This window comes from Tupaia chinensis, unplaced genomic scaffold (genome assembly GCF_000334495.1).
Source record: "Tupaia chinensis unplaced genomic scaffold, TupChi_1.0 Scaffold143584_1, whole genome shotgun sequence".
NCBI lineage: Eukaryota > Metazoa > Chordata > Mammalia > Scandentia > Tupaiidae > Tupaia > Tupaia belangeri.
The window spans coordinates 1,560,260-1,572,834 of record NW_006203430.1 but is presented as its reverse complement, the minus strand read 5'-3'; the positions used below and the strand labels follow the sequence as shown (position 1 = coordinate 1,572,834).

The 12,575-nt window shown below is 42.1% G+C and overlaps 1 protein-coding gene across 1 annotated transcript in view; it reads left to right on the top strand.

Moving 5' to 3' along the window:
* Nucleotides 1–9,301, top strand: part of LAMA1 (laminin subunit alpha 1) — a 142,001-nt gene extending 132,700 nt beyond the window's left edge. The window contains exons 58-63 of the mRNA XM_006164146.3: nucleotides 1,710–1,899; nucleotides 2,656–2,814; nucleotides 3,553–3,706; nucleotides 5,252–5,385; nucleotides 7,970–8,186; nucleotides 8,949–9,301. Coding sequence (XP_006164208.1) covers nucleotides 1,710–1,899; nucleotides 2,656–2,814; nucleotides 3,553–3,706; nucleotides 5,252–5,385; nucleotides 7,970–8,186; nucleotides 8,949–9,109 — 1,015 coding nt within the window. The 3' untranslated portion in view covers nucleotides 9,110–9,301. The remainder of the gene's footprint in view (nucleotides 1–1,709; nucleotides 1,900–2,655; nucleotides 2,815–3,552; nucleotides 3,707–5,251; nucleotides 5,386–7,969; nucleotides 8,187–8,948) is intronic.
* The last annotated feature ends 3,274 nt before the right edge of the window (nucleotides 9,302–12,575 follow it).

Below are 12,575 nucleotides of genomic sequence, written 5' to 3'. Positions count from 1 at the left end.
CCCACCACATCACCTGCCGGTTCCCGCAATGAAATCTTTATATAGTATCCTTGGGACCAGCAGTTAGCGTAGTGGCTATGTAGCTGGACTCCCACATAGTTGACCGCAGTTCACGTCCTGGAACCAGTGGCTTAAAACTCATGCCGGGCGTGTGTGCGTGTGTGCCCAAGATCCCAAGAGGAGAATGGAGGAGAAGGGATTGCAGCGTGGCCATCCCCCCTGGTGGATGATTTCTCGCTTTCTTTCTCTCTGTCCCTCTCTGTCTCTGTCTGCCTGGTGAGCACACACACCCTGAAGCAAAAACCTCTAAAAAAAAAGCTCTTCCCCTCCTTCTTCCTCAGCTATCCTTTCCTCATAGTCATACCCTAGACTTCATAAACATCCCTCCAGCTCACAATCCTGACTTGAAAAGCACCCCATTATCCAACCTCCTCCTCCTAGTCCCTGCTCTATCCCTTCCTACTCCAGCTCTTCCTTGGCTGCATCAAGATCTCCAGGCCTCTAAGCCTCTCCACTGTTACCTCCCTTCTGCTGTAGCCCATGTTTATCCCTGCCCAGATAGCTCCCCTGCCATTACTACAGAGTTCCTTTGTAAACTCCCTTAACCCTCTCATCTCTGCACTACTGTGAGCCCAGGTAAAACCCAACACCTCGCTTTCTCCTAGCCAGAATTCAAGCTGGAAATGGAGGCTGGAGAATTGCATCTCCCTTTTCTAATTGGTTTGCTTTAATGCCATATCTACACATCTAAGATGGAACCTCCAAGCTGCATGGGAAGCTGAGACATTTCTCTACTATGTTTACATTTTCAAAATTTTCTGTAATGACTTACTCATAGCTTCCCCTCAAAACTATGCATCACCACAATATCTCTTCATGTCTGTAATCCTCCTTTGACTTCTAGATGCTTAAAATAAAATGCAAACATTGCAGGAGCTTCTTATCCACTGTAGTGGGGAGCACTGTCCCCATCTGTCTCTATGCCCTCCCTCTGCATGAGGCCCCCCACACACACCCTTTTTTCACGCAGGTGGTGGTCTCAGTCCCCACACACCCCAGGCGGGGCTTCCTGGCTGCCAACTATCATCAAGTCCCTCATGTTAACAGACTCTGTATCCTCTAGAATAGAATTAAGCCTTTTCCTTCTCCACCTTGGGGGAGCTCATTCCTTTCTGTCATTCAGATGTCAGGTGAAATGGCATCTTTTCAGAGTATCCAGCGCTGACCATTTCATGTGACCACCAGATAGCCTCAACATGGCCCAGCTATAACCCTCCACCTGGGATTTCCCACTCCCTGATATGTGATGGATCTTCAAAAAGTTAATGAACAATGCACATTATGAAAAAACTGCATGGAGTTTAAAAAATGTTTTTTGCACTAAGATAATCTTATACTTTAATTCCATTTTCTATGAACTTTCTGATGGCCTCTCATATTACTGTTGGCGACTTCAGGAGAGAAGAAAGCTTCTTTTTTGTCCACTGCTTTGTCCTCTGCTCCCTGAGCATATGGGAAACTGAAGCCTACGCGTGTCCGCATAACCATTGATCAAATGAAGGGCACATGAGTGGAGGAACAAGTGACTCCCTCCTGAGATGTTAGATATCAATGCTGAAATAATTACAGGCTTCTCTCTTTGAGGTGATTTCAAAAACCGAATGGACCACGTCCTCTCTTCTGAGTGCTGAGCTCTTGTTCTCCTCCAGGCTCTCCGTTCAACTAAGTATACGGACGTTCGCTGCCAGCGGGCTGGTGTTCTACATGGCCCATCAGAACCAGCTGGACTATGCTGTACTCCAGCTCCATGGAGGCCGCCTGCATTTCATGTTCGACCTTGGTAAAGGCCGGACAAAGGTCTCTCACCCCACGCTGCTCAGCGATGGCAAGTGGCACACGGTACGTGTTCAGGACGCTTGTGATCCTGTCTTCCAAGATTTATTCCGTCTATCACTGGCGTTCGCACTATTCCTTTGAAGCACATTCATTCCCTTTAGTCTCTAGCTCACCTTGTGTATGTTATCTTCCCAGAGGTCGGCAGCTCTTTGATGACAGGGATCGTCTCTCTTTTTTTTCAGTGCTTTTTCTGTTTTGTTTTGTTTTAAGACCCTTGGCAGGGTCTTCACACTACAATCCACCCCCAGCCTCAGCCAGCCCAGATTGCAGGCACATGTGCACACCCGGCATGCTCAGAGAGGTCTCAGGACATGAACTCAGGACCTTTCCCATGTGGGTCTGGTTGCATGACCACTGTACCACCACCTAGTTCAGGCAAGGAAGGATCTTCTCTGCCTCCTGAGATATCCTCAGGTCCCTGCTCAGTGCCTGAAGTGTAAGCTACTCAGCAAACCCTGGTGGGATGAACAAAAGGTACCAGCGATGTTCTTGACTTGGCAAGAAGTAAATAAAGCCACCCTGGTGTGAGCAGACCACACTTTCTATTATGGCATGTACTTTCTTACCCTTTCTGGTCTGCGGCATGTTTTCTCATGCCTGCTTCTAGTCTCTTCTCATCACCAACTGTGTATAAACCCTAGCCATCCTTTAGGATTTCTTTCAGGCTATTACGGATATAATGACTAGATGTTGCAAATACATATCTGTTAAAGTTTCCTCAGCTCTTTAAAAATTATGGATATTTTCATCCTGCTGTAGGTCAAGACAGAGTATTTTAAAAGAAAAGGCTTCATGACTATCGATGGCCAAGAATCCCCTATGGTGACGATGGTGGGAGACGGAATCACGTTGGATGTGGAAGGGAAACTATACCTAGGAGGCCTTCCTTCCAACTACAGGGCCCGGAACATTGGGAACGTAAGCACTATTCGCTGTCCAGGACCCATTTTCACCTTGTTGTGGTCATGGTTATTTGGTAGAGTTTTACTGTTTTCTGTTTACGTGATCTTGTTTGAACCTGGAGCTCAGCCATAAGAGGAAGATCTGTCAGATTGTGTCCATAGACAGTGTGTTGAGGCTTCCCCTTAGAGCCTGACCAGACACCCCATCCTATTAGTTAATGAACATCCCTTCCTCAGGCACTTAGGCCCTGCACAATTCAGGGAAATCCAACAATTTGTATTTGCATATTAATAAATGCAGCTTCTTGATTTCCAAGTCATTTCATTAAAATTTAAAAAAATAATTTTACTACATAGTTAGCAAAGATACTCAAGTGATAGCTCTAACTTAGATGCTTACGTGAAATATTGTGGCAATTAAACTTTAAAAACTAAATGACAATTGTATCCTTGTTTTCTTCTATGAGAGACAGAATGAGAAACCCTTAACAGGGTCCTTCTGCTTCCCAGTTTTACTCAACCAGCCAGAATCAGGGACTGAGTGTGTACAGGCCAACCTGGGAACAGAACCCCAATCTTCCATATGGCTTCCAGCATTCCAGCTCATTGCTGGAATGAGTGTCACCACAGCTGGGCTAAAAGAGGATTTTTTTGTGTGTTTGTTGAGACAAATTTGATGAAGTACAGGAAAATTTTGTCCCAGCCCTGCTTGTAATAATCATCACCATTTGCCCTCACATGTCATTTGGTTTAGATCACACACAGCATCCCTGCCTGCATTGGAGAGGTGAGAGTTAACAGCAAACAGCTGGACAAGGACAGCCCAGTGTCTGCCTTTGCAGTAAACAGGTGCTATGCAGCGGCCCAGGAAGGAACTTTCTTCGAAGGAAGTGGATATGCAGCTTTTGGTATGCATTACCAACAATCTCCAAAGAAATCTTTGGTAATAGCCTGCATTCTGAGACAATCTGGATCTAGAAAATAAATGATAAGACAAAAGGTTACCCCAGAAGACCATGTTTAGTTACATGTTCTAGTTTGTTTCTAATCTCTTCTTCTTAAAATAAAGTTTACTCATTTCTTCCATGAGTGAGAGAGACAGAGAAGGGGAGACAGAGCGACAGCAGCACAACAGGGTCTTGACGCTGCGATCCACCTCCAGCCTCAGTCAGCCCTGGATCACAGGCACCCTTGTGCTCTGAGAAAACTCTGGTGTTCTCAGAGAGGTCTCTGGACTTGAAGTGGGAACTTGCCCATGCGGGATTGCCTTGCAGAGATTGCAATTTACCACCGCAACACAGTTCTGCCCCTATTTCTAATTTCCTGATTCTTAACATAAATGTCTGAGAATAAGAAGGCCTTTGAGTTAAAAAGCAGCAGCATAAAACATCTAGACTAGCCAGTGCCAGGGTGACCCTGGCAGGAGATTGATTGGGTGGGAGGAAGAGGAAAGTGAGCAGACTTCTCTTCTTAGCTCCGTGCTTTCTGTCACCACCCAGGCTCAGCATAGGCCCTTGCTGGGCAGTCCCCCTTCATGATCTGATCTTATATTTCTGTGGACCTCCTTGACTGCCAAGCTCTGGTGATGCCACTTTCTCCCATTGTCCCTTTGGTGCTGGGTGTGGCAGCAGCTGCCAGCTGTTGCTAATATCCCCATTTTGGCTTCTCAGATTTTTTTTCACCTAAATAATAATAATAATAAAAACACCATTCAATTAAATCCCCACTTTTAGAAAACCTATTATGAGGAGCAGTGGAAGTCCAGTGGTTAAGGCGGCTAGATCCCCTATGGTCAATTATGCAGCTTCCCTCTCAGATCTCCACCAGGTGTGTGTGCATACATGTCCAAAATTCTGAGAGGACAGTGGTGGCAGCCCTAAAGCCACCAGGACTCAATTATGGAGGCCGCACCCTAATGATCTTAATCCTTTTCTCTTCCCAGAGACCTCTACCTTTCGGTACCATAGATTAAGTTTTCACCCTCTTAATTCCATCACAAACAAATCTCAACACCTGAATTTGGGGTGGGGGGTCAGTGAAACCACAGCAATGCTGATGGGATTAGAGGAGTCAAATCCCAGCATTACAGGGAAAGTCTGCTGCAGGATGGATGGCCCACAGGGCCAAGAGGAATACCAAATGCCTTCACAGCTGCAGAGGAAGTTTGGGCTTATCTCTGCCCTAGTCTGGCATGTTCCAGCTGATTGCACGTGCCTTATATAAAAGAACTGCTTCATCTTACAGATGTGGAAACTGAGGCTCAAAAAGTAGGAGTGAGCAGCTGGAGGAGATGAAGCTAGAGGATGCAGAGGAAGAGTTGAAGCTAGGTCCCCAACCCCATCCAAGAGCCTACATGCTCAACTGCCAGTACAGTCCCACCTGTACCTCTGAACTTGAGCTAGCCTGGGCCTAGTAGGGCTCACCCTGATATGGGCTCTTCTTGTGTTTTTCAGTCAAAGAAGGTTACAAAGTGCGTTCAGACTTGAACATCACACTTGAGTTCCGCACTACCTCAGAGAATGGCGTTCTGCTGGGGATCAGCAGTGCCAAAGTGGATGCCATTGGACTGGAGATGGTAAAGGGCAAGGTAGGTGTTTCATCTGTATGGGGGGAGGGGCCTCGCCCCAGGGCCAGAGACTGAGTTGAGAATCAGGGACGCCTAGATCCACGTTTCCAATTACCCACTTTAATGGAGTAACAAAAGACTCCGTTAATATCTAACAATTAGATCGATATAAAGAGCTTTTAAAAACAAGTTCTTGTATATAAACTTACAGCAAAACTGCAACTACAATATAAATAACTTTTATTTTCTGAACCTTCTGAGAGTGAGCTGTCAATCCGGTACCCTGTTATTCCTAATGATCTTTTTTAACTTTTTGCAGCTAGGTACTATTTTATAGTATGTTCATTCTACTCACTGAGGTTTATGCCTAAAGTCAGACATGGGTTCTTGTGTATGTATATATCAGCTGTGCTTGCTATTGCAAATATTTAGACAAATTAAGTTCATTAGCAAATCAATTAAATGGGGGGTGGTAGGCATAGAAAGCAATCATGGATACCAGAGACAATGGGAGGAGGGTTGGACAGGGCAGAGGGTTAGGGATAGGGAATCAAGGATGGCAAAAAAAAAAAAAGAAAAAGAAAAAACGCAAAATATACAAGACATAAGAAATGAAAAATTGTTGATAACACGTATGTTGATGTGCTTGATTGAGCCAGCAGACAGTGTATTTTGGATGCAAAATTCATTTTGTATGCTGTAATAATGTATAGCATAATAATGTTAAAAAAAGAAAAATAAATTAATAAATAAAAAATAGAAAAAAAATTATTATAAATTCATAGGAAGTTGCAATGAAATGTACAGGAAGGCTCCCATGCTCCCTCATCCAGGCTCCCCATTGTTGACACAACGCATAGCTATAGGACAACATCAAATCCACATCCAGGACATGGCCACAGTCCAAAGTGTGCTCAGTTGGACTAGTTAGAGAGGAACATGTGTACGGGCTGTGTGTGTGTCTATGTGTAGCTTTCTACAATTTTATCATGTGTAGCTTGTGATATACATGTGTAATGCTCCCCACAATCAAGATGCATAATCGTACCCTTACCACACGTCTCCTTTAGACTAAAGCTACAACTATTCCCTACTCCTGCTTCCCTCACTATGGCAACCGCTAATCTGCTCTCCAGCTCGCTGGTTATTTCACTGGTGTTATATAAACAAATTCATGCAGTAAGTATCCTCCTGAGATTGACTTTTTACATACAGCCTAATTTGCTGGAGGTTCTTCCAGGTGGTTGTGTGTATCAACAGTTGATTATCTTTTTATTGCAGAATATTACTCTGTGGGGTACATGTACCACACTCTAATTTTTGTATGCAGAAAAATGTAATTTCTGGCATATTATATATTTTTCTTTTATCATTGGCCTGTTATGTACTGTTCTTTTAAAACATTTTTTGGAGGTTGCCCAAGAGTTTAAAATATTCATCTTTATCCTTATATAGAACTTTAATTTGTAAAAATTTACCTGAAATAGTACTGAGTTAAGTCCATATCCAGGATAAGACCCTTTCAACAGGAAACTTGAAATTCTCCCCTCCTGTCTTTGTAAGCTTGAGCTTCCAGAATAAAGTAGCATAGACTGGGTGTCTTAAGCAACAGAAATGTGTTTCTCACAGCTCTGGAGTCTGAAGTCCAAGATCAAGCTGTCAGCAGGGATGGTTCTTCTGAGGCTTCTCCCTGTGGTTTCAGCTGGTCACCTTCTCCCTGCATCCTCCCTGATAATCTCCTCTTCTAAGAACAGATTGGATTAGGGCCTATTGTCTTGATTTATTTTAACTTAATTACCTTTTAAAAGACACTCTCCATCTGAGGTCCTGAGGTTTAGAATTTCTGCATATGAAGCTTGGAGGAACACAGCTCAGCCTGTAAAATGCCCCTTCTTTTGCAAAGTCTCAGTTTGTTTGTGTTTCTACTTGCTGTGATCCAGTGTCTACAGTTTGCAGAAGGGAGTTGGGAAACATCCCCTCATAGGTGTGATTAGTTAGTTACACCGATGCTCTCTGTAAGCCTGTTAACTCCTAAAAATGCCCTAAAATGTCCTGAAAATGAAGCATAGATTGAAGGATACAGGGTGGTTTAGACTTGGTGCTACAGAGGTGGCCATTTGCCCTTTCTGAAATTTGGGTAATAGTCTGGCATCAGAATCCTTCAAGGGACTGTTTTCAAAAATTATTTTGTTGTTTTTGTTTAAGGGTTAGCTATCTTTTCTTTTCTCTCTTTCTTTTTTTTTTTGGATTGTTTTTCTGCTGTAGGGTGCATGCACTCTCCAAAGAGACAGACAGTAAGAAATCATCCCCTAGAGGGGATGACCACACCACAATACCTTTTTCTCCATTCTTCTCTCGGGATTTGGGCATGCACAGACATGCACCCAGCATGTCTGGTTTTAAACTACCAGATCTGGGACTTGAACCATGGTCGACCATGTGGGAATTGAGTGATATAATCATGATACCATATGCTAGTCCCTCGTTAGTTGTTCTTTATAACAGAATGCTGTGATTTCATCCACTCCAAGAGCATTGTAAAATTAGGCCGTGTTCTTTAAATATGGAGAAACTTACCAAGGTATTTGCTGTGTCCATTTTTTAGCTCTTGTTCCATGTTAACAATGGTGCTGGGAGGATAACGGCCACATATGAGCCCAAAGCTACTCTCTGTGATGGAAAATGGCACATGCTTCATGCCAACAAAAGCAAACACCGTGTGGTTCTGACTGTCGATGGCAATGAAGTTCATGCTGAGAGTCCACACACTCAGTCCACCTCTGCAGATACCAACAACCCCATTTATGTTGGTGGCTACCCCGGTACGTCTGGATACCTGCCCTGTTCGTCCACTTTTAAGGGCCGTTGTTAACTGAGAAAATAATAGTTTGGGTGGATGTAGAAATAGGGATTGAGAAAAATCAAGATTTGGGTGTCAAATCCTTTACCATTTTTGAAAAGCTATTTCGAATACATAGGAGTTCTTGGAAAATTAAAATAATCAACAAACACAAGTTAGTCATTAGGTTAGGCAGTGAGAACATTGGATCTAATGGAAAGTATGGGGGAGTCTTTAAAAAGTTTACGGAAAATGTTTATTATGAAAACACTATCATGGATTTTGAATTTTTTCCGCCACAATAAACATGTACTTTAATTCTATTTTCCACACCTTTTTGAAGTCCCCTTAGAAGCTGGATGTGTTTTTTCCTTCGGTGAATCCTCTTAGACTGTTTTCAGAGTTGCGATTCATTTTAGGACTGGGTAATCATTTTAGGGGCCAAATGTGTGATTTATCTTTCCACATTGATTTTGGATTAGAATAATGCATTCCTGATGTTCCAAGCACTTGTTAGAAGTAGTAGTAAAATAAACATCAGCTTTATGACTTTTTAAGCCACAACTATGCCCTAAGTAAAAGTTTCCTGTGAATTTTGCAGTTCACTGAAGCTGCATATGTCAAAAAAAAAAAAGGTTTTCTCTAAATCTGATAGAGAACCTGCTTGGGATTATTTTTGTTCCTATTGTGCTATCTCATTTTAACAAAATTAAGTTTGATTTATCTTCTCTTCTTTCCTGAACAGCTAATGTAAAGCAAAACTGCCTGAGCAGCCAGACCCCCTTCCGGGGCTGTTTGAGAAAACTGACTCTGATCAAGAGCCCACAGGTGCAGTCCTTTGACTTCAGCAGAGCTTTTGAGCTCCAAGGAGTCGTCCCTCATTCCTGCCCTGGGATGGAGACATGAAGTTAAGGCACAAGCCTTGGTTGGAATCATTGCTGATATTTGGAGGAGAATTATTTTTGTCAAAAATCTCTTCAGATTTCATTTCCAACTCAGGTTCAGTGTTTCCAGAGAGATATATTACATTAATGTTAAACTAAAAGCATATGTACAACAGATACCTCTATTAAATAGTCTAAAATGTAAATTGAAATCATTGGCTCTATTCAAGTTTTTTTTTTTTAAATAAATCTTTATAAACAGAGAACGTTATGCTTATTGATAATATTTTATGTTTTGCATTTCGGGGCTTTCAAAAAATAAACTATCACTACAGACTTATAGGTTACAGCAGAGTATGAATGTTTTCATTTCTTCACCATTTTTTTTCTTGTGGTAGTGTGTATGTGTGTGTGTGTGTGTGTGTGTGTGGCGGGGGCTGTTGGGGACAGAGTCTTGCTGTGTTCCAATATTCTGCCTCAACCTCCAATTAGATGGGACCACAGGCACATGTCACCTTGCCCAGCTTTTTAGGGTGTGCCGGGAATTGAACCCAGGTTTCCCATGAGGTCTCAGGCTGCAAAGTGGCATTGTCTATTGTGCACTATGGTGGCTAGACCATTTAACAAAATCTTAAGCTTTAATTTCTACAAAAGACTAGCAATGTCATTGGTAACATTCTAGCAGGGGACACTGACTGCCTTATGAGCCTTTATAGAGGCTCCAGCAAGTCCTAGAGACAAAGGGAGCAAAGGAAGGTGATGGAACCTCTTGTCCCTGGTCTATCAGAACCTGACCAAACAGCGCATATTACAGGACAGAAAAAAAATAATAATAAGTTAGCCCTCCTTTACTGGTAATTTTATTTTTAACCCTTGGAATAAGTTTCCCTTGATTGGCTATTTTTTTTCTGAGAGAAAGCGTATAATTGGAAAAGAAGGAAAGGTTAAAGTTACCTAGATATATTCTTTTGAAGAATTGAGTAGCTGTAAACCCAGATTTCTGAAGTCTCCTTCAGTCCCTCCCTAACAGTATTTTAGTTATGCTCTGTGGTCATGACTGGGGTCAGAATGGCTGCTATCCAAATGCTTCAGAAAAACGATTTCATTTTTCAGATGCTTACTTGAAGAGCGGTCTCTCCTCATACAGTGGTTTACTTTTCCAGTACAGAGGAGGATATAGTGAATGTCTACCAGTGAGAGGTTTTAATTTCCTAAACCAGGAAGGCAGCAGTGGTCCTTGTCCTATACCTCTTCTGTGCCTTGCTTATGTTTCTGAATCCTTGTGGCAAGCTGCCTCTCTTGGGAGGACTGTTTGAAATGATTCATTTCTTCCCTATTCAACATTCACAAGATGATATTTCATAGAGAAAGCCAGCAGCTAGCTGTGAACGTGCTGATTGTTCTATAGCACCTAGCCATGCCGGGAATAGAGACTAGCAGTCTCAAGGGAGCTGAATCAGGAAGTGGTATGAGCTCTCTCAGTGGCAGTGCAGGTGCACAAAGGACTGTTCACCGTGCCTCTTTCTGTCCATGTTTCTATGGAAACCTGCTGCAATGGGAGGTAAGTGCTCAGCTATTCTAGATCCTGGTTTACCGTGTTGGCTGAAGAAGTGACCAAAGCCAGGACAGTGAGAAGACTTTGCACTCCTTCCTTCCTCTCTCCCCAACTCCCTTGTTAACAGAACTAAAGCAGAGTGTGGGTCTTTCATGCTCCTAGCTGTTCACAAGGCTCTCTTAAAGGGTCCCTCGAGGGAAAGTCCACTTCTCTCCTCTTTGGCCTTTCTCAGAACCTACGAGTCAAGCAGTCTGAGTTTAGCTGTATCCTGTGATGTGGCAGCTGTAAATTATACCAGCTCTGACACTCACTGTGGGCCTCATGCCAGTTCCTCAGCCCTGAGCAAGGCTGGATTCAGTGCCTTAAAGTAGGTTGCCAGAACAAAGTACAGGCCATTCAGTTAAATATGAATTTCAGATAAGCAGTAAACATGTTTCTAGTAGAAGTATATCCTAAATATTGCATGTCATCTTGTATTTTTTATTTACTAAATCTTGCAACCTCGTTTTAGAGGCCCTGAAGCCATAAAATGATTCTAATACCCTCTCCCTCATTGTCAAAATTATTCAAAATAAATACCAATCTACATCTTAAAAGACATGTAGCAAAGTCGATTAAAGATCATATTTTTCCCATGTCACTCATTGATATGTCAGATTTTTTTCCCCAAAACCTATTTTTGGTGCCCTATGTTTTGTTTAATATGTTCATGAATCCAAAACTGTTGTTTTGTGTTTGTTTTTGTTTTAATTTTGGCAAAACATAGATAAATAAAAATTTACCATTTTAGCCTTCTCAAGTATATAACTCTGTGGTAATAAATATATTCATATGTGCAACTATCACCTTCATCCACCGGCAGAACTTTTTATTTTGTGAAACTAAAACTCTGTACTACGAAACAATAATTTCCTATTTCTCCCTCCCTCCAATCCCAGGAAGCCACCATTCTGCTTTCTGACTTTACAAATTTGACTACCCTAGGGAGTGCATATAAGCAGAATCATTTTCAGTTATCTGTCCTGTTAAAAGAAAAACTTTTTGGGCCTTCTCCACACGCTAGTGGTTAGGGAAGCTGGATCACACATGGCCTACTGTAGTTTGAATCCTGGCCCCTGTGGCTCAAGAAACATGCTGAGTGCATATGCGTCCAGTCAAATCCTGACTGGATGGAGAGATGGATGAAGAGGGATTGTGGCATGACTATGCCCCTTTGGGGGGGGTTGCTTTCTCTCCCTCTCTCTCTCCCTAGTAAGTACACATACCCTCTGGCAATAATAACTGAATAAAAAAAAACTTCTGACAAACTAAATTCAACTGTGTTTAATTGAGCAAGAAATTATTTGTAAATTTGGCAGCCCCCAGTACCAGAATAGCCTCAAAATGACCCTGAGGCTACTGCATGGTCAAATGACATTTATGGAAAGAAAATGGAAAGTGATGCACGGAAAATGGAAATGAGGTACAGAAACAGCTGGATTGGTTATAGCTCAGCATATGCTTTATTTGAAGTTATTTTGAGCAGTTGACTCTGAAACTTGACTGCTTGTTGTAAGAGAAGTTAACAGTCTATGTATGCATCAAGTTAGCTTACAGTTCACTATATACAGAGAAACCTTTGGGTAAAGCATAAAATATGTACAGAGGCAGCTTTAGGTCAGTTTGACAGTCTTTTGTGACTGGCTTATTTCACTTAGCAACATGACAGGATTTTTTAAGGTAGGTAACATTGCACATATCACATTTTTTCAATTCATCTATCAGCAAGTATTTGGAACGTTTCCATAGCTTAGCTATTGTGAATGCTTTAGTAAACATAAGAGTGAAAATACCTCTTCAAGACTCTTATTTTCGTTATTTTGGATATATACCAAAAAGCAGAACTGAAGATTATGTAGTATTTTTGTTCTTAATTTCTTGAGGCTCCTCCGTA